Here is a 23,167-nt window from a genome sequence, read left to right as displayed (position 1 = left end):
GATGCTTCTTTAGGTGCTGGTTGTTGTATTTCCTTGTGCAAATATAATTTTTTTTGCCAAAAACAGATTAAATATAAAGAGTAAATCAAAATAAATGAAATTAAATAAAATATATGCTACCAAATTATTACAACTAAGCTGAGATGCATAGAAAATAGAACTGGGAATTTAAATAATACATAAGAAAAATTAAATATAATAAATTATAATCAAAATTAAATCAAATGTAAAAATTATTTAAAAATCGCTAGATTAATATACACTTGTACATTGTAAAATTAACTATATTAATACATACAAATAAAACATAATTCTTTTTCTTGGTTTTATAAAAGCTCAAATATACTTTGACAAATAAACTTTAATTTCAGTCACCTTTATCCGTACACTGAAAGTTATGTTTTTTGGCCCTATTGTCATCTGTTTTTGTCCATTTTTCAAATTTATGAAGTGTTTGAAATACATGAGGTTATGCTAATAGAGAAGGCTATTACCGTGTGTCTTAAGAGCGTTGCAGTTTGAGGGTGTAGTGGTCTTAGTCCGTGGCGAGGTGATGCCCACCTGGGCGCTCATTCCCCGTCTCCAAGAGCCCGTCTGGGAGATGGTGGGAGTCTTGCGTCCCATTAAGCTTCGTTCAGATTCATCTGAGAAATCTGACCTGTTGTTCCACTTAGTTGTAGTCTCCATTTTTACGCCACTGTCTGATCCACCTTCAACACGTTTAGGGTCTTTACCGGACCAGCTGGGGTTTTGTTTCACTGCAGAGTGTTTCTCTGCATCCGTCTGGAGCTGTGCAAGGAAAAATAAAACATTTATTCCACAGAAATGCTTTGATACTTAATTTCCGTGTTCTTTACAAACCAGCAAAAATGGTACGATAAATCTGTGTGGCCACAAGGGGGTGCCAGAGGATTTGTGTTTTTTTTTCATATTTTATTTTTTTTTTAAATAAATAACAAAATAAATAAAATGTCAAAATTTTATAAAATGTCAACATTTAATTTTTCCATAGACATTTCCATTATTTTTGCCATTTATGACAAAAACAGCTCCCTGTCATTTCAACATTTTTCCAGCTTTCCATGCTTTTTTCCATGGGGGCGCCATTTCAAACTTGTTGAAAAAAGAATTAAGTGAAGAAAAATAATAATACAAGAACAGGTGAAGAAGCGGTAGAAACAAGTGTTAAAAGCATTGTTAATGAACATGTAAGCTAATGCGATGATCAGACGTTCAATAGTATATAAACACATATAAAACCTAACATTACTGAAATAAACACCAAATTCACAAACAAGTTTGTAACCAGTTTTAGGAGTCTTGATGGATTCATTTGATGGTTGTATTTTTAGATATTTATAGTGTTCTCTCATTCATCGCGGGAGTTACGTTCTAAAAATAACCCGCAATAGGCAAAATCCGCAAAGTAGTCAGCTTTATTTTCAACAATTATTATAGAAGAATTATATAGGCTGTAAAACCCCTCACTATGTACTTTACACACTACTTTTCTCAAGTCAGGCATTAACATTTTCACACTTTTCTCTCTTGTAAAACACTCTTAAAGTTCAAACTTTCATAAAAAAATAAATCCAGTATTAAAGAATGAAACCAAAGATCAAAACCTGTTGTCAGGTGCAAACATTCATCGCTGTCAGCAAAACGTTCATAAAGCTTTTGAGCTTTTGTGTGGATAATGTTGGCATCCAGTGTAATGTTCTTTTTCTGCAGTCACTGATCTACAAAACTAAGACACACTCCATCCTTCAGGGAGTGGCACACCTGATGCGCCATGCACATGACAGTTGGAAGTAACGCACACTGGAGGCGCACATGGCACGGCAGAAATATGAACAGTGTTCTGAGTCATAGCTGGGCACCGTAGACAGCCACCGATTTGCGGCGTCGGTGCGTACCCTGATATAAACCTATGTTTACAATTGTAAAATGCATGGTGCTGCGTGGCGCTGCGCATCCGGTGTGCGACTTCCTTTACGATGGTCTTGCTGTGGACACTTACAACCCTTTTTGCATCCTTGTTAAAACACACACTGCTAGAGATCAAAGATTTATGTTCATTTGGCAAGCTGAACACATTCTGTACAGGAGACACAGAGGAGATTGATTGACAATGGTCTACAGCCAATCAGGACGCACGCAGAATGAAAAAAAAAGCACGTCAAACTGCAAAAAAAAAAAAAAAAAAAAAAAAAACGGTGAAACTGCAAGGTCTTGAAAGGTGAACCACATTATAGCAAGGGACCACTGTTACCACAAAATATTCTGGGGGCCAAAAAAAAAATTTGCTGGTTAGACTTAAAAAAGGCAACAATGTAAAAAAGAAATGTTATTAATTTAATATATTTACTTAATATTAACTAATATATATTTTTCATCTGCTTTATGAAAAACTATTTTGAGTTTATGGGGTTAATATTGACCAAAGATAATAATGAAATATGCAAAAAACATTATTATGTCATAATAACATACAGTATTAAATATATTAAAATATATATTTATTTAAATTTAGAATAACAATATCTGAAAATCCAGTTATTTCATTTTGGAAACTATTATTAAAGAATTTTGAGCTAATATGATAATTTTACCTCACAGTACTACACAGTTGTTTTTAAAAAAAACAACCAGTATCTCATATATTGTCAGCAATGTCTAAGCTAAAATATCATCACCGACAGCTAATATGTGTTTGTTTATTCAGTGACACGATGATAAAATGTGATTATGTAAGACAAAAACTAAACTGATCCATTACATGAGGCCAGAATGACTTCACCCTAGTTCAGCTGCTACTGCAAATCCTCATAGAATATCATTGCCAGGGAAGGAATGTTAATAACCTCCAGTTGTTATCAGGCCAATTCCAAAACATTGTTATCTGAACGCCGATACAATAAATCCTTCCTCCACTCCAGGCTGAAGAATGAGGGAGACGATATAGGGAAAAAGCACAAGGGTGTGGAAGTGAAAAGGTGGCAGATGTTTGGCTTCACGTTCACTTTTGAGTCACGGCTTGAAACTCTTTGGATTTTAACCATGTTGCTTGCAGAGTTATTACAGTCACAACTGAAACCTTTAAAACAATCCTCATTAAATGAAAGACAAAAATGTATCTTATTTTAGCATTTTTATTTACTTAATGTACCAAATTAATAAAATCATCCATAAATTTATTCAAAATAATTAACAACAATAACAATAACATAGTACTAAATTAAAAAGAAACTATTTCAACACAGTAAATGAACTAATTAAAATCTAAAATCAAATAAATATACCAAAAATAAATATGTGTGTGTGTGTGTGTGTGTGTGTGTGTGTGTGTGTGTGTGTGTGTGTGTGTGTATAATCAATGTATCTTTGTGTCACAGTGTGTGTATTTTGTATATGTTATGCATGTGTGTCTGTGTGTAATCACAGTGTTTGAGAATCTGAATGTACAGTATAATCAGTGTGTGTGTGTGTGTGTGTGTGTGTGTGTGTGTGTGTGTGTGTGTGTGTGTATGTGTGCATTTGGATATTTGTTTGTATTATATCTCTGTGTGATTATGTTTGTGTGACCTAAACATGTGTGTCCTTGGGTGTATACATGCATCTGAATGGGTGTGTATGAATATGAGTGTGTGTGTGTATCCCTAAGTTTGTTTGACTGCATGCATTCATATATTGTGCACGTGCATTTATTTTTGTGTGCATGCATTTGTGTGTGTGTGTATGTATAATCAATGTATCTTTGTGTCACAGTGTGTGTATTTTGTATATGTTATGCATGTGTGTCTGTGTGTAATCACAGTGTTTGAGAATCTGAATGTACAGTATAATCAGTGTGTGTGTGTGTGTGTGTGTGTGTGTGCGTGTATGTGTGCATTTGGATATTTGTTTGTATTATATCTCTGTGTGATTGTGTTTGTGTGACCTGAACATGTGTGTGCCTGGGTGTATACATGCATCTGAATGGGTGTGTATGAATACGAGTGTGTGTGTATCCCTAAGCTTGTATGCAAGTGTGTATGTATTTGAGTGTGTATTTGTGCATGTGTGTGTACTTGTATGTGTGAGAGAGTGTCTGTGTGTGCTTGAATATGTTACAAAGTGTGTGTGTGTGTGCGCATTTATTTTTGTGAGCATGCATTTGTGTGTGTGTATGTGCATGTGTGTGCGGCATGCATAATCACAGTGTATCTTTGTGTCACAGTGTGTGTATTTTGTGTATGCTATGCATGTGTGTCTGTGTGTAATCAGTATTTGTGTATTTTTGGTGTCATATTAAGATCAATAACAACATCTGTGAGATTGTAGAAGAATAAGGTCATGGATGCACTATTTAATAAAGCAATAAAGCCCAGGTGTGGCCAAGTGTAGTGGTAAAGCACAGCTTGTGTCACGTCTGTATTCAGAGCTCATTGTGCTGAAGAGTACAGTATTTGAGTTTTACTACTGCCACATTTGCTCAGCACATGTTAACCTGCTCCAATCTAGTAAAGCTGATCAATGAGCAGAGCAGAGCTGAGTCATACACTTACACACTCAACACCCGCACTGATAAAACACACCCATCGCAACAAAAAAAAACGAGTCAGTACATGTTAAACTATGCATAATAAATACTGTATTGTTCATTCTTAGTTCATGTTAGTAAATACATAAACATTAACCAAGGAAAACTTACTGTAACCTTATTATAATATATTATTTCATTAGTATTGTGTTAATTTTACTTCATTATTTAGATAGATAGACAGACAGACGGACCGACAGACAGACAGACAGTAAGATAGTGAGATGGATGGACGGACGGATGGATGGATGGATGGATAGATAGATGGATAGGCTGATGGATGAATGGACGGATGGATGGATGGATGGATGGATGGATGGATGGATGGATAGATAGATGGATAGGCTGATGGATGAATGGACAGAAGGATGGACGGACAGACAGATAGATAGTTGGATGGATGGATGGATGGATATCGAGATAGCTAGCTAGATGGATGAATAAACAGATAGAGAGATAGATCGCGAGATGGATGGATGGATGGATGGATGGATGGATAGATGGATGGATAGATAACGAGATGGATGGATGGATGGATGGATGGACGGACGGACGGACAGACAGACAGACAGACAGACAGACAGACAGATAGATAGATAGATAGATGATGTTAATCCATCTATATTATATCAAAACATATACTATGACAGTTGTTAAAAACGCCAAATAAATAGTTTTTTTTAAATAGTTGAAAGGTTTTTTTTTACAGCTGATAAAAATAACAAAACCAATTATTCAAAGAACTCAAATGTAAAATTCAAATATTTGTGTTTCTGTGTAATGTCTGTAGTTTCTGTGCTGTCTGAAGTCTCTTTCAGTAGTGACTGACCTGTTCATCTGTGTCTTTTTGCGGGCCAGACGGAGTGTTGACAAAAGAGCTGAGGGACGAGCTGGTGTTGAGCTCATCTGTGTCCAGCGTATCACTGATCCCACTGCTGACCGAACTGCTGTCGTCCCAACTGAAAACAAACACCCACACACAACAGACAGAAACATCAATACTGCGGCAGAAGGACTTTGAAAATTAGAGATTAAAACACTGATGAAAAGCCTTGATATTCGAGATTTCCATTTGTATTGATACTGAAACGTTTTCGGCAGCATCGATACCTGGAGCTTTCTTTCATTTGGTATTTTTTAATGCTAGAATCTCAATGCAGAATTGACAAACTGCAAGCTTTGGATGTTTATATCAGTTTTATATTTTCAAAACGCACATTTAGTCACAGTTCTGGATCACACTGGCTAATAGATATTCTTAAAACTAACAGACTTAAACTAACATCTAAAATGTGTTATTTTAATTTCATACTATCAGCTTAACAGGGTTGTGTTTTGTTTATCTCTCTCCAACTGCACACTCGCTTCATACTCCTCTCCAGCTGATGGCGATGAATGCACAAAAAAGCGTCTTGAAATTAGGAGAAGAAGAAGGCAGGAGTCTCTCACCAGATGTTACAAAAACTGTTTATAAAGTGTTAAAATCAATATTTTTCTTACAAACACACCAGGGGCGTTACTAGACATAAAGCTCTACTGGGGCACAGTACTCCCTCCAAAAAAAATAAAAATAAAATAAAATAATAATAATAATATATACATACATATACATACATACATACATACATATATATACATACATACATACATACATACATGTATATATATATATATATATATATATATACACACACACACAAACAAAATAACTATAAATAAATAACAGAAATGAATCCTAAATGTAACTGGGAAACAATCTAACCGGACACAACTGGAGTGATGCTTAGACAATTTAAGAAATCTTTTGCATTAATATTAATTTCATTAGAAAGAAATTCTATAGACAATTCAATAGAATACAAAAAAAGATGTTTTATAGAATTATCTGTTATGTGTTGTCTTAGATCCGACTCATGGCCGAGAATTAGGTTTATTAAGTCTAACCTCCCTGACTTCATCCCTCCTTTCTGCTTCATACCAAAAAAATTTACACTTTTACACACAGGAGCCATGCTTAGTCTAAATAAGATCACCATCATATTATTTCAACTTTGTCTTGTCGACTTGCAAAACTCACTGAGTGCTGACACATCGGCATTAAAGACTGTTACACCGGTTTTACAATGCACAAGTGGGTATGTTTTTTGTCTGCGCACATGCTCAGTTTGCTTTTTGATTAAACTACATTGCTTTTATCAGCGTTGGTTTGGTTGCACATAAAGAATAACGTCTTTATTCTGGGATTACTGCTCTTAATAAATACACTTGAATATAAAGTAAATCGTATCTCAAAGCATTAACTGGGGCAACTGGCAATTTTTACTGGGGCACATGCAGGGGGTCTAGTGACGCCCCTGAGACACACCAATTTGTAGAGCCTGAGAAGCCAAGTATATGTATTTTATAAAATAACTTAAGAGTGTATTCCACAAAAAAAAAAAAAAGAGTCTTTTACACCTTCGCCTTGAGGGTGAGTAAATGATGGGCTAATTTTCATTTTCAAGTCTTCAAGAAATGTGTTATCATGCTACATGGTGTAAATTATTAAAATGTCACAGAATTCAAAACAAGGAAAACAACAATATTTGTATTTTACGGCAAGTGAAAATCTTGACCTCTAGTAAATGATAACTTATAGTATCCAAAATTTAATATTTTTGAAGGTATCTGTACTATAATGAGAAGTTCCTGTTTTGTGACATTACAGCGCACTATTATAAATGTAAAGGGAAAGAGTAGGAACAGAAGGAAAGGTACGCAAAAAAAACAGCATGTGTGGAGAATTACAGGTCTGTACGGGGACAGTCTCTGCATTCCCATCATGCTTGAGACATTAGACGCGTCTCTCAAATGTGTTTTAATGAGCTCTGCGCCTCCTCAAATTCTGCTCTGCTGTCCAGCATTGCCCACAGAGCTCCTGTCTGACCCAATGCATTAGGACGAGCAGCAGGGGTCAAGCTAAATCTTCTAGACCAAAGACACCACTGGATTATAAGACAACAGTTGGGAGAGGACTTGCTGGGATTTACATGGATTGTGTTTTTGCTACTTTAGCTCAAAGCAGACTGTTTATTACTTGTTTATTTGTTTGTTTGACGATACTAGATTTATCCGTTTTTCTGATTAAGCTAAAATCAGACTATGTATTCATTTAGTTATTTCTTTATTTACTTAACTATATTATTTATTTTTTATTTATTGTTTAGTGATCTCAATGTATTTTTTCTTAATACAAGAACTCACAACAACAAAAAATATTTTGCTACTATACAGTTCTATAGTACCGGTACCGGTCTGTGGATCAGTTGGTACCAGGCCGCACAAGAAATCATTAATTATTTCAGTTTTATTTATTATCTAAGTCTGAACTACCTTTTATTCAGAAAAATCTTTTATGCTGAAAAATGACCATATTCTCTCGGTTACATCTCGGTCACTTGAGCGCCCAAATTTTACCTACAAGTTGCAAAATGAGTAAGAAATGGATGCCTTTGGAAAGTTTCTTTGCTAAGGGGAAAAGGCCCAGTAAAGGACCCACAAACTGCCAAGGAATGGATCCGCAACCCATTTGTCAACAAATCGAGTGAATCCAAAATGATGGCAGGGCTTTTAGGGGCCGTTCGCATATCGAGTCTTCTTCTACCCCCAGCTTGCATTTCTAAGCTTCGACAGAGAGTTAAACAAAGTCCGCAGTAATGGTCAAAGACAATTTTCATCTTTATAACGTTTTACTGAAGGTCAACTTGTGAAACTGTAACATAAAATGACAAAGATAACTTAGTATAACAGATTCACTGTTTCTTCACAAAGCACTGTATTCAACAGAGAATAAAATATATCCAAGTACTTAAACAATACATCTAAACAAAATACACATTCATATCAACAGGTGTTTTGACAATTCATAACAATTATACAAGTGAATGCCAAAATCTAGAATTGTGTAAAAATAAATCCACTTTGTTTTGCAGCACAGAGCATTTTATGACAAACAAAGTGTAAAATCTAAAGACAGATTGAGTCAGATGGTTGAGAACCACTCCTATAGCCACACACCTTTCCCGTGTGTGTGTTTGTGTGATCTTTTAAGTTGTTTCCCCATCAGTTATGTACATGAGAGATTTATGTTACATCTTATGTTGATAAACAATGTTTAATTCATGACTTTAATTTTATGCGTGTTACCATACTGGTGTTTAGTAGCTGTGTGAATGACGCTGAGCACCTTCTAAAGTTGATTGTGATGAGCTTTGGTTCATTATGTAACTTACTCATCACCACCTGCATATGGCTGTGCTAACGTGTCTAACTGTGTAACAAAAGATGTGTTGATGTTGGTAATTCAAAATACAGACAAATTACCTCTATAAAGTAATAAAATACGGTAGTTTACCGTAAAATGAGAAATTACTTTTACGGTTTGTACCGTATTTTTAACGGTAAAGTACTGGCAACCACAGCTGCCGTTTTTTTACCGTAAATTTTATGGATTTATTTTTTACAGTGTACATAAATATATATTTATAAAAAGAAACTTTGAAAATATATTTTTTTAAAATTCTGACTAAGTGTGCAAATAATTTTGATTTCATGAGGACTTTAAGCACCAATGTGTGTCTTATCGACATCTCTGATAGCACCTAATACTCCTCATTTCTCAGAATTATTTGGTAAAAAAAAAAACAAGTCGTAAACATATTTACAGACAGCCTACATTGACGTACTGAAACACAAACTCAACAGACAGTTGTTTTTATATGAACAGAATTGCCATCACTCATGTCTGTCATAACCGACTCGACATAATCGGCGTGGAAAGACGTCTGGGGTTCCTGTTTTAATGAGCTGTGAGAAAGTTGCTCCCGTTGGGGCTGTTTGTCAGGAAAAGCTCTCTCACACACTTTGCTAATGTGCTTGTCTGCTTGGTTAAATGATCAGCTTCATTCATCATTCGCCATACTCTGTCGGATTCTATACATGGCAAATGCAAACAAATACCAAAGAGAAAAGCCCTCCCCAAAAAATGAAATGGAAAGAAAACATGAATGAGTCACTTCTTCCTTTTTGAAGATGCCATGAAATCCATTTAGCCTATCTGAAGACAGTGATATGCTAATGTGTTGCTAAAAGTTGACAAATCAAATGTACTCTTTTAAAAAGGCTTTGATTATTAAAGAAAATGCACCCAATTTTATCTAATTAAATTAAACCGTTATAATTTATATGATATCCTTCAATTATATTATTATTATTATTATTATTATTATTATTATTATTATTCCTTCTCAATATAGAATTTAAATATATAGTATATAAATAACAGTAATATCTGAATTAAATAAAAAATAACTATTAATACCTATAAATATTTTTATTATGACTGAATACTAAGTATTTATCATATTCAGCTTCACATTAAAGGGATAAATTACATTTGAATGTTTACTGCATTTTTATCAAATAATATCGAAATTATATTAAAATCCTAATTTTCATCAGACATTTTCGCACATAAAAAATTTATATATACATTTTTAATTATGACTGAATACTACTGATTATATTCAGCTTTGCATTATAGCTATAAATTGATCAATTTTAAAATTTAGTTATGATCACCAGTGATCTAACGGCTGCAGATCCTGGTAAACACACGGTTCACTAAAGAACTACAAATCTGCCAATACATGGACTACAAGTTCCAGTCATGCACTGCTCACACACACCTGTTCCAGACTCCGCTGATTGCACACACTCACAGCCGGAGGATCATTATAGACTGATTACAAGGACTGTAAACACAGCACACACGCACACTTCATTGCTGAGTCCGGTTAAACTGTTTGTGTACATTACGATGTGTTTTCCTTGCCTTGCCGCTTTTGGCCCTCGCTTTGTTTTGTTTGCTTTACTGTTTATTTCTGTCTGCTGCCTGCCTTTTGACCATCCGCCTGTTTTATGACCACGACTCTGGATTTGCCTGAATGCATCTGTTTGCCCCTGTGTTGACCGTTGCTTGCCTGACCATTCTGTTGAATAAATCCTGCATTTGGATCCACCTTTTGTTGTCAGCATCCCATACACATTACACGTTTACTGTACTTTTTGTCATGACAAATAAATCTTTGGTGAGTATAAGGCCCAATCACAATTCTATTTTTTTACCCCAACCCCTTCCCCTTGGCCCTTGAAACTATTAGTCTATTTGGTCCTTGAGTGAGAAGGGGAAGGGCTTCAAAATTTACCCCTAAGAAATGGAACAGCACTACAACACCTGCACATGTCATTGCGATCTCTTGGTTCATATGAGATCGACGGTCACAACTGCTTTAATTATTCCAGTTGCGTTATTTTTTGGTATTTATCTTCAGGAAATCACTGAAGACATATATTATGTTATAATAATGGTATAATGTGGCAATAAGATAACTGTACTGAACATTTACTCCGTGGCTATATTCATCTATGTAAACACACGAAAACAACATTAACATTACACCAGACACTGTAAAAAGCTCATTTCCAGCCACTAGACTTTTCTCACAGGGTATTTGAGTGTCATCGAGAGAGAGAATGTTGTGGGACTACTATACAAGAGTTATTATTAGGGATTCTAGATTGAAAAATTTAGCGGGTATTATTTAAGCTTAAAACCATGACGGTAAACCACAAAGACGGTTATGAATGTATAAAACATGTGTTTGTTTGTTAAAAATTTTAATAAAGACAAAAATACTAATTTGTGCACTCCTGACTTCCGTGTGCAGCCAAGCAGTCGTTGTAACTGGTGTATTGTTGGTTTCGAGTGTGGTCCTGAAATATCTCTGTTTGAAGGGGTATATAGCCCTTTCCCTTAGCCCTACACCTTCAAGCTAAAGAGACTTGGGTAAGAGGAAGGGCTAAGGGGTAGAATGGGATTGGGCCCAAGTATTTTGAAGAAAAATTTGATCCTAATTTTATGTCATTTAAATTTTTTGCATTGTAAAAAAAAGTCCAAACTTAATGTGCATTTAAATTATATGATTTTAAACCTTCATTCATTAAATGTGTTAAATTCAATAAATGAGGTCAGCCCTACCAGTTCCTACACACTACATTTTATTTGAAAGTTTTACCACACACAAGTGCAACATATTATTTCCCTGTTTCCCTGTTGACTTCTGTGATCTTCACAACAACAAAACAAAGTCCAGTAAAGCCACACAATACGTCACACATGAAAGAGAAAAAAGAGAGGGTTTGGGTGGCACAGAGGTGGGTCAGAAAGTGGGACTTTAAAGAATTCATCCTTGTTTCATTCTGTACCACTATAATCCAAAGACATTCCTCCTCCTGCTTTTCCCAAGTGCAAACCAGCTCAAAATAGAAGGGGAGTGAGCAATATATTGCTTCTGAAGTCTTCAGAAAGAGGCACAAAGTTCAAACTAAGGAATGCTTGGATATGCAAGAGAGAAAATACTCTTTTTAGATGAATTAAGATAAAAAACATTACTGTTTATGCAAGAATCATCACTGAATATTAATAGGTTTACATCCATCCAAAACCAAAAAACTCTTTCATTTATTCATAATCTACATTTCAATACTCAAAAACTCTCTTTTATTAAGCCCCCAAAAGCCCTCATTGTAATGTCAACCAATTACCAAAATGCACAAAAACTTCTATTTAAAATCTACTGCAGTCTAAATAAAACAACTTTACACATGAAACATAACAAGAGGCAAATCATACAGTCAAATCTCCAAACAGACATCCATCCAAGATGCTTTGAATAAAAACGGCAAACACTCCTGTTTACCTAACCAACCTTCTGTCTCAATCCAACCTGCTCTTTCAGATCTCAAAACTCAGGGCTTCTGGTAGTACCTAGAATAGCAAAGTTGAGTAAAGAAGGTCGAGCTTTCTCATTTATGGCTTCTAAACTCTGGAATAGCCTTCCTGATAATGTTTGAGGCTCAGACACACTCTCTCAGTTCAAAACTAGATTAAAGACCTATCTTTTTAGTAAAGCATACACGATGCATCACATAACAGTTTGATGCATGAATGTGCTCCACTCAGGTTTTTGCATCTCGTTTATGTACACTATGAACAGCAGCTACGCTAATTATTCTCTTTATTCTCCATTTCAACTTGGGGATACTCATCCCGAGGCCCCCAGAGACTATGCAGCGCCACTGATGTGATTCAAGACCTGTGACTAGATGATCCCAAGGTTTCCATAATCCCAGACCAGGCAGTATCCTGAGCAGTTGCTGTGGTGGTCATGGAGGAGTGGAGAGCATGTGACTGATTCCTGTGACACTCCAGGGACAGACGAGTCTTCGCTGACGTCCAGCGTTCTGCAGCCTTTGGCGCCTAGAGTGCAGCTCTGCAAAAGACGTTTGACCATAGGAGAAATGGTCTTGTCCAACTGAGCCTGGTTTCTCTCGAGGTTTTTTATCCTTCACTTTCGCCAGTTTTTTCCGCTGTGGCCACTGGCTTGCATGGTTTAGGATCTGTAGAGCTGCGCATCGATGTATTTGCTCATCAGTATTTGGACTCTCAGCAGTAAGTATTAAAACAAACTGAACTGAGCTAAACTGAACTGAACTTAAACACTGAAAACTGAACTACACTGTTTCAAATCACTATAATCCTCCATGTAAAGCTGCTTTCACAATCTACATTGTAAAAGCACTATAGAAATAAAGGTGAATTGAATTTAAAAAAAAAAAAACTCTCACCGCAAACCACAATCTCTCACCACCAAACATTCACCAATAATCTACCATTACGAATGACCCAATCTAATGAATAAGCATTGACAGAAGCCACAGGTGTGACACAACAAAAAGTCCAATCCATCCCAAACCAAACCGTCATCCGTCCCACCATAGTCAAACACACACATATGCAGAGAGACACCAACTCACCCCCTCCCCCGTCTGGGACATTAGATTAACGTCAAGCATCCCCCCCCCCAAAAAAAAAGAAGTAAAAGCATACAGGGGGGTTGATCCACAGGCCAGGAAATTGTTTTTTCTTTTTCTAAAGAGCTGTTATTAGAAGTGCAGTGTGGAGTTGTGTGCTGCAGCTCCAGTGCACACACCGCCCTGTCCTGTTTGCTTTGGGTGGCCTATCAATTAGTTCTGCAAGGATACCCATCTCTACAGCAACCCCTGCCCTGTTGCCAGGCATTGTGGGAGATCAGGAAAGGTTCTTGAACCAGGAATAGAAAGAAAATGGTGCATGGGTCATTGACAAGCTTGTTGCTTTTTGAAAAAACGGTCATGTTTAACTGTAGTGCTGGTGGCTTTTCCGGAAAAGGTTACATTATGTGAAAAAGTGTCTAATGCTTACAAAAGCTCTATTTATTTAAACAGAAACACAGTAAAAACTGTAATTAAAGTCCTATTATTATGACCAATTATTAAAATTTTGAATAGACATGTTTAATTCATTTATTATATTTTAAATTGTAATTTATTCATGTGAAAAAAATTTAATTTTCAGAATAATTTCTCCAGCCTTTACTGTAAAATATGCTGGGTTACAAACAATTTCTTCATGCTATCCCAACTCAAATTGATTAAGTTAACTTAATTGTTTTTACAGTTTAAGTGGATTGAACATAAATCAATTAAGTTGTCTCCAAAAAACGCCATTTTAAATACACATTTTAAACGAACAGAAAATAAAATAATTTGAATGTAAACACATTTTACAAATTTAAATGGATTGAACATGAAACAATTAAGTTGTCCCAAAAAGAATTGTGTTGTTTCTGCTCGTTTTAAACAAGCAGTTTAAACAAACAGCAAAAATCATTTGTGTTTGGGCATGAGCAAACATCATTATAATAGGCTGATTTGCTGCTCCAGAAATAGTTAAAAATTTCATTTTTTTGTGGAAGACAGCTCAAAAGAACAGTTTTTATTTAAAACAAATCTTTTGTTACTCTTTAAACATCTTTACTGTAGCTTTTAATCAATATTAAGGTTTCCTTATTGAATAAAGCACTACATTCTTGGAGAGAATCCAAACTTTTGAATGGCAGGATATTTAATAAAGTGATATAGACATATCTTGTGACTCTGTGAGCTTGTCAAAGAAAACAACAAATACTTTCTTGACACACACAGTTTAAAGCTGCACTGTAAAACCCAACAGTCAACTTTATCAAATGAAACGATGGTGGTTAACCCAAAATTTACTGAAAGTTAATTCTACTCATTTGAAAAGAGTTTTGAACTCAGTGTTGTAGGTAATAAGTTAATTAAATACCTTATTACTTCAACTTAAATGGAGTAAGTTCACAGTACTTATATAGATTCGTTTTTTTAACTCAAATGGTTTGAGTTGCCTTAACTTATTGGGTTTTACAGTACTCAGTTGGTTTGAGTTCTCTTCATTTATTGGGTTTTACAGTACACAGCTGGTCTGAGTTCTCTTCATTTATTGGGTTTTGCAGTACTCAGTTGGTTTGAGTTCTCTTCATTTATTGGGTTTTACTGTGCTCAAATTGCTTTGTTTACTCAAATGGAGTAATTTCACAGTACTCATTGGGATTAGTTTTTGAACTTAAATGGTTTGTTGCAATCGGTTTCCTCAAATGGTTTGAGTTACCTTAACTTTTTGGGTTTTACAATCATAGCATAAAATGTCTTTATACTGTACACTGTAAAAAATGCTGGGTTCCACACAAACGATTTGTGTTTGGACAACATGAAGGAATTATGTTAGCTTATTAGTTTTTACAAATTTAAGTGAATTGAACATTAAATAATTAACTAAAGAATTGAGTTGTTTCAGCTCATTTAAAAAAAATAAGTAGTTTGAACAAACAGCAAACATTTTTGTAAGTGTTTAAAATTAAGTAGTAATTTTTGCTTTTAGAAATATGCTACGCTGAATAATGACAGAACATGATTTCGGAAACATTGTTGACTAGTTTACAAACGTTTTGAAACATTTTTAGAAATGTTGATGACTTAAATTTTTAAGTTGAATCAAATTAAAAATGTATGTATCTTATCTTAATCTAAAGTTCTTTTTTATTATTAAAAACTTTTCACTTAATGATAATTACATTTTTTACAGTGCACTTTTCTTGAATTTGATATGCTTTATAGTACATGAAAATCAATTTTTTTTTCTAATTTCTCATAGTTTTCTGCACTTTTTAAAACCCAACCTGAGCTTAGTAAAACAGTGTCACCACACACTTTTTTCCTTTTCACCTATCAGTTAAATTAACATACAAAAACATTTCTTACAGTGCACCTTCCTTGCATCAAATCACTTTCTAAGTACATAAAACCACTTATTCGCATTTCACCGAAACAATACATCTCACACTTTTCTATCTCTAGTAAAGCGATGTCACCACACACCTTTCTCCTTCACCCTCGCAAGCGCAGCTCGCACAAAAACAGTCCCACGTGGCAAAGCAACTTTCCACCCCATAAATCCTCAAACAAAGAAAATTCCTCCTGTCTACCTCAGAGTGTCAGAGCTGTGCTGTAGAATTCCCTGGCAAGCGCCTGATCCCGGTACAGCTGGCGAGAGCCCGCTAAAGTTTGGCTGGATGGCAGGCAGCTTCATGAGGAAAAGCTCCACTGCGCTCCTTCACAAACACTGCCTTCAACTGATCTGAGAAACACACACAGGCACACACACACACACAAAACCAACAGCCAATCACGCGCTGAGGGGAGCGGCTTTTACCAGCTGAAGGAATGAATGGTAATCTGATCACAAAGCAGTCTTTAAGCCAAGAAGGACTTCAAAAGGAAATGGGCGTTGACTTTATAAACTGGTCTCAGAACAGAGATGCTTCCGAAAGAATGCTGAGGATGTTAATTGAGTGGAATTGTTCATTTGTAATGAGGTAAAGCTCTAAAGCAATTTAGAGTTTTAAGTGGGCGATAAGGTGAATTCAAGTGGTGGCAGTTTGTAGATTAGCAACGATCTTAAATCACCAAGTGAATGAATACTTGCAAATGGAGGAATGCTTTGTAATAGGTTTGATTGTTTGTGTGAAGTGGCCAGTTAAAGGGTTTTACTGGGCAATGCTGGTATAAATATTGAGGAGAGCAATGGTGGTCAATCGGTGCTTTTTAAAAACACTACTGGTTTGGTTTAGGGAAGGGGGAGGGTAGCGATCAGCCGGTTGGTCAGTCAGTAAGTCAGACAGTTGACGATGACCTCTGGTGGATATACGTGAGAACAGCAGGTGCGAATGGCACTCGCGTGAGAAATTTGAGATCTGAAAAAGCGCACACAGCGGCCTCTAGTGAATTCGCGAACACAAAAACTGCAAAAAACATAGCTCCTGGGACGTATTTGGCGCTTTCCAGAAATGTATATAGGAGTACGTAATCAGAATTAGAGTCTGGGTTGGTAAAATGAATTGAAAGCTGATTAAGTCATTAATGTTAGTTAAAGTAACATAAAACTATTTGTTTTCGTAACTTCGTAAACAGTTGAGAAAATTATGACAATTTTAATTTTGAAAATCTACATTTTTAGAAATGCTTTTTTACTTTTTCAGTTTAAACTTAAACTTTAGTTTACATTTCAGTCATTCTGTTTTTTTAAATCATTTTCATTCATTTACTTTTTTTGTTGTTATTTTTAACTTTTCTTTCCTTTATTTTTTTAACCAAATTTTCACTTTGTATGTATATAAACTTTATATGTATGACCAGAAATTTGTGTTATATTTTCAATGTTTAGTATTTTTGTTCTATGCTTTTGTTATTATTTATTTGCTTCCTCTAAATACATATATAGTATAAACTTATTGTATTACTGATTGCCATTATTAATTATTAAAATTGATATTCAGTGAAAGAGACAGGGTGTGTTTAGCATTTTTCAATGAAAATGAAAGGAGGCAGTTATGTTACAGGCTCCTTGTTGATGACGGTCATATAAATATGTAGCTACACGATGCCTCAACATTTTTGCTGTTTGTTGAGTTGTTAATATCAAAAATAAAATAGGCAGTTCCTTATATCATGTTTTCATTTTAAAACTATGTAGCCAGTGTAGTGTGAATGACGTTATAAAGTACACTGACTGTTCCCTTTGCAGATTTACCCAACGAGTCCTCGGGAGTTTATTTTCCATATCAAACTTGAGAAGTCTGAACTTACAAGGAAAGGATGCAAGACTAAATATTTATTTTTTTAATCATTTTATTAATTGTCTTAATTGTTTTTTTTTTTTTACTTTTCTTACTTTTCTTTCCTTTTTAAGCCCCCTTTTGATTTTTTTTTCTTTTTTAAATATTTCCCAAATGATGTTTAATAGAGCAAGAAAATTTCACAATAGGTCTGATAACATTTTTTCTTTTGGAGAAAGTCTAATTTGTTTTATTTTGGCTAGAATAAAAGCAGTTTTGATTTTTTTTTTTTTTTTTTTTAATTTTAAGGTCAAAATTATTAGTCCCTTTAAGCTATATATTTTTTGGATAGTCAACAGAACAAACCATCGTTATACAATAAGTTTCCTAATTACCCTATCTTGCCTAGTTAACCTAATTAACTTGTTAAATGTCACTTTAAGCTGTATTGAAGTGTCTTGAAAAATATCTAGTCAAATATTATTTACTGTCATCATGGTAAAGATAAAAAAAATCTGTTATAAGAAATGAGTTATTAAAACTATTATGTTCAGAAATGTGTTGAAAAAAATCTTCTCTCCGTTAAACAGAAATTGGGGAAAAAATAAACAGATTGGCTAATAATTCAGGGGGGCTAATAATTCTGACTGTATGTATAAACTTTATACAGTATGAATGACCTAAAATAGTTTTATCTTTTCAATGTTTAGTAATTTTGTTCTATGCTTTTGTTCATATTCATTTGCTTCTTTTAAAAATACATTTCTATTTAGCTTACAGTTTTTGTTAAGTTTTAGTAAAATTAGTTCATCAAGAAAAAAAGCTTTTAATACATATTATAATATTTAACATCATTGTAATATTTAATACTTAGCTTTATTAATACTTAATTAACAAAGCTGATTTATGGATAAAAAATGATTTCCTACCTAGCACTATTTAGTTGGTATAACCTCTCAGCAGGACAGGTCTGACAGTCTTCACTGGAGTTATACATGGACGTCTGCATTACGTCGTAAATGCCAGGTGATCTTACAGGTTTGAGGCAAGACAGGTTCCCACATGAAATGTGTTTGTGTGTACACAATAACTGTGTGTGTGTTTGTGTGTGAGTAGTAATCTTCTACAGCACCCCAAACTTTTATGATAAGTGTGTTTTACAGCCTGGAATCAGGAGTCCACCATGAAACGACTGTAGGAATTCATTTTCAGTTTACACATCTGTCTGTCCAGAGTTTAGCATGCGACTAGCCTGTGGCTAAATGCATATAATAAATCAATAAGTGACTAACCTACAGACTTCACCAAACCTGACCAATTAGTTCATTCCACCATGCTTCACATTCACATGCCCTCATGTTTACAAAAGTTTTTAAGGGTCACATCCCATAGTTAAAGGTCAAGCTGCCTTAATCCCTAGCGGAGGGTTTTGCTAGCCAACAAAGAGACGTAAGATACAATTTTGTTGCATTTAGCAAAGCAGTTGGCCTCAAACATTGGCACAAAACTTTGTGGGCAAATACATGTGCCGTCTGAGCTGTTTTTGTACACACAAATCCATAAAAACAAAGTTAGCCCGGCCGCTAATCTTGTTAGCGCTAAAACCATTGAAATGCCTTTAAAATCATTCGGAATGTAAATATATTGCGTGACAAGAAGTTTGAGTGTTCATAGAGCAGTTTCTGTATGAGTGTGTGTATAATAACACAGAAGCAGACAGAAGAGAGAGAAAGAGAAAAAAAGAGATTCCAGTCGTTGTGCCCAAACCTTTGCCGCCAGACGTTTGTAATGACAGAGCTGCTAGTGAGCGTGAGGAATTCAGAGTACTTTCTTTTTTTCATCCCGTTTACATTCTCTTTCTCTTTCTTTAGACATGAATTAAACATAACAATATGACAAAACAACAACCTTTCGAGTCACATGTTGGTTGTTGCGAGCTACCAGTAAAGCACAGAGAATGATTTGCATTGTTTTGAATATGGAAAAAATGTGTTAACGTGCAAGGCAAATATATAGCTGGGGCAAAAATCATTTCCATTTGTGATGGAGAAGCAATATTATTCTACCAATTTAATTTATCTTCTGAATATAAATATAATATTATTTTCTTATTTTGACCCATTGTCATTTTACGTCAAAAATGCTCTATAAACATGTTTATTTAAAAATAAAAGAAATATCTTCAGTAGGAAACAAGAGACAAATAAAATAATGATTAAATCAAAACACATAACTATTAATCATAACTATAAAAAAATGTGATTTCTTCAAGTAGCTATCAACACAGAAAATAAAAAAGTGTCTAGGAAGAAAACAATTTACAATGGCTTTATCACAAATTTGACAAACAAAATTCAAGTCAATCAACAGCTTTAAAAAAAAAAGAAACTTTACATTATCCAAGGTTGCATATATTTCTTTATTTCTTTATAATCTGTGAGATATTATCACTATTTAATTAACTGTTTACTATATTAATACATTTTAAAGTTTAATTCATTCCTGTGATGCATAGCTGGATTTTCAGCAGCCATAACTTCAGTTTTTAGTGTGACAAACAAAACAAAACAAAAAATCAGTTAAATAAGATAAATATAGAAAAAGAATAGCTTTATTGTAGCTAATATGGCTCTGGGAGACATCAGGACTCTGAAAGCACATCACAATTTCTCTGTTGTTCTCTATTCTCTTCCTGTGTTTCAATTCTATCTGTTCCTTTGTTGCAAATACACACTGAAACCAAACAAATCTGCTGTCTCTCACTTCCACCAAGAAGTGTGATGGCACATCACATTCTAGAAGACAAAGGCTGATTTCATTAAATAGTAAACTAACATATCAGCACAAAACACCCCCATTGAAAAAATTATGAAGTTTGCTAACAATGCTTGTGTCAGTGATTTTGTTGCTCTAGATGCTCCATTCAATCTCTCTTCCAATGAAAGATGCAAAGCGCCAAAAGAAACCCAATGAGCAGCAAAATCAATTGATAGTCAAATAAACTTCATTCATTTTCTTTTCAGCTTAGTCCCTTTATTAATCAGCGGAATGAACCGCCATTTTATCCAGCATATGTTTTAAGCAGCGGATGCCCTTCCAGCTGCAACCCATCGCTGGGAATAAATTAACTGTTAAAACAATATTTGTTATCATTTATACAATATCATATATATTATTCTATGATCGTTTGAATAAACAAATAAAATCTGTAAATCGCTACTCCACACATTTTGTTGAGTAGATAATATTTCTGAATTCAAATCTCTACTGAAAACTTATTTTCTGAATGTTAAGATCATTAAGTTTTGTATATGATGTTGTCTTCGAAGTCGTAGTTCGAGTTCAGTCGATTGAAAATGAACGATTTTAAAAAGGAGGCATGGCACCCAACCCCCCCCCCCCCCTAAACCCAACCGTCATTAGGGGATAAGCGAATCGTACTAAATGGTACGAATGAGATCATACGAATTCATATGAATGAGATTGCACAAATTCGTACAAATGAGATTGTACGAATTTGTACGAAGTAGCCATTAAATCAAAAAGTAATGAAGTGCCGTGAGATTGTGCTGAACAAAACATTATTATTATTATATTTTTTATTATTATTAATATTAGTAGTATATTATAAATCAGGTTTGTGGTGTATTTACATTACATTAACATTATTAATTATGTGGATGGATGGATGGATGGATGAATAGATAGATGTATATACTACCAATAAAAAAGGCATAACAAAAACATCTGAAAAAATGCATTGGAGTGTATTGAAAAAAAAAATAGTTTGCAAATATTCGCTAATATAATAAATATAAACTAAAATTAGCACAATTCCATTGCATAGAGAATCCATTTCTCTGCCTAATTCTCCCTTTCTTTCACACACATTGGAATGGGGGAAGGGGGACTTGTGTGTTGATGGAAATCCTCCTCCCTCTGTCTTTCAGTCTGTTTCTCTGTTTCTTTTCTCTGTCTCTCCATCTCCTACTTCCTGTCGCCCGATCACGTTTGCATGTGAATGAGCCGCCGGGTGTGATGGCTATATGCCGAGTCATTAAGATCAATGTCTAAAGCATCCAATTAGCACTGTTAAATGTGCGATTCTCACCACAAAACACAATCGCACTGTGTGTATTCTGTGTGAACACTTTTCTGCCAAATCTATCAAAGTGCAAACTTTTCTTAAGTTCTCTCTATCAACTTAATGGGAAGTACAACTGATGGTGCCCAAAAAGCCGGTTTACCCATCATTTTATAATGATATGTCAAAACTAAAATGTTGTGTTGATGTAAAGATAGTTTGAACATGTTCAACTACACCCAAAAATGTTATTGATTTAGGGCACATTTAGCAAAATTACAGCAGGATTAGTTGCGTTCCTTCTTTACTTTGATTGTTTCTTTGTTTACGTCACTTTAGTTTTTGTTCTTGTGCTCTGATTCATTGCTAAATAAACAATCAGGGGTGCATTTCCCAAACAAAGACGTAACTCGTGACTAAACTATCATAGTATGATGCATCGTTTGGGAAAAGTAAAATACTTTGAAAGCAAATTACAGCTATGAGAGATGACTTAAATTTTTAAATAATCATTCCAAGTTTAAATGCTAGAATGTTCTAAATGAACAGGTCATGGGGGATAACAAGGGAATAGAATACAGCCAGGAACTATGCTTCTAACTACAGCTCCAGAGGTGTAGTTGTAAGCAAACAAGGTTGCAAAGCAGTTTGCGAACGTTCATTGGAACAATGGATTTTGGAAACGCAAAATTAATGAACTATGTTTGTAACGATGGAACTTGCGACCTTAACTGGTTAACGATGGACCCCAGAGAGCTCTATTCATTCAACAACCAACACCGATATTACAAGCTGAATTGGGATAACACGATTCAACGTTAACCCGACAAGAGGTGATGTTTGGAACCGTTGACTGCTGACCAACTGCATGATATTGGAACAAATGGACATTGCAATATTTAGTTTTTCAGCTAATTATTTTGCGATATGAATATAATTTCAATTATAAAAATAACTTTAGCAACTCTATTTGGAAAGAATTCATCATTTCTCTTTGATTGGGTGTTTGACTTTGATTGGGATTTTGCAGGTGAGTGCATCTGCATAAACTATGTAAAATTACCCCGAAATATATAAAATAAACAAATGAAAACACAGATGAAAATAATAGAACGATGATAAACATCAAATAAACAGCACTTCATACACTTTTCAGTGGATTTTAACAATTTTGAGGTAAAGAAATTCAATAATCAAATGTAAAATAACACTGCCTGGTAGAGCTGCACGATTCTGGCTAAAACGAGAATCACGATTTTTTAGCTTAAAATCAAGATCACGATTTTCTCACGATTCTGTAGATATAAAATAAAGGTTAATATGAGGAGGCAATTATTGTCATTTCTCAAACAAATGGTAAAACAACAATAATATTAGGCCTATGTGTAG

At 34.7% G+C, this 23,167-nt stretch overlaps 1 protein-coding gene across 1 annotated transcript in view; it reads right to left on the bottom strand.

The window, feature by feature from the left end:
* The window catches only part of nav2b (neuron navigator 2b), a 131,182-nt gene that overhangs the window by 47,330 nt on the left and 60,685 nt on the right, over window positions 1-23,167 (bottom strand). The window contains 2 exon segments of the mRNA XM_056451251.1: window positions 495-789; window positions 5,412-5,541. Of these exon segments, the coding sequence (XP_056307226.1) occupies window positions 495-789; window positions 5,412-5,541 (425 nt within the window).

This window comes from Danio aesculapii, chromosome 25 (assembly GCF_903798145.1).
Source record: "Danio aesculapii chromosome 25, fDanAes4.1, whole genome shotgun sequence".
Lineage (NCBI taxonomy): Eukaryota > Metazoa > Chordata > Actinopteri > Cypriniformes > Danionidae > Danio > Danio aesculapii.
Note: the sequence above shows the minus strand (reverse complement) of the source record. Positions and strands in the feature narration are given on the sequence as shown.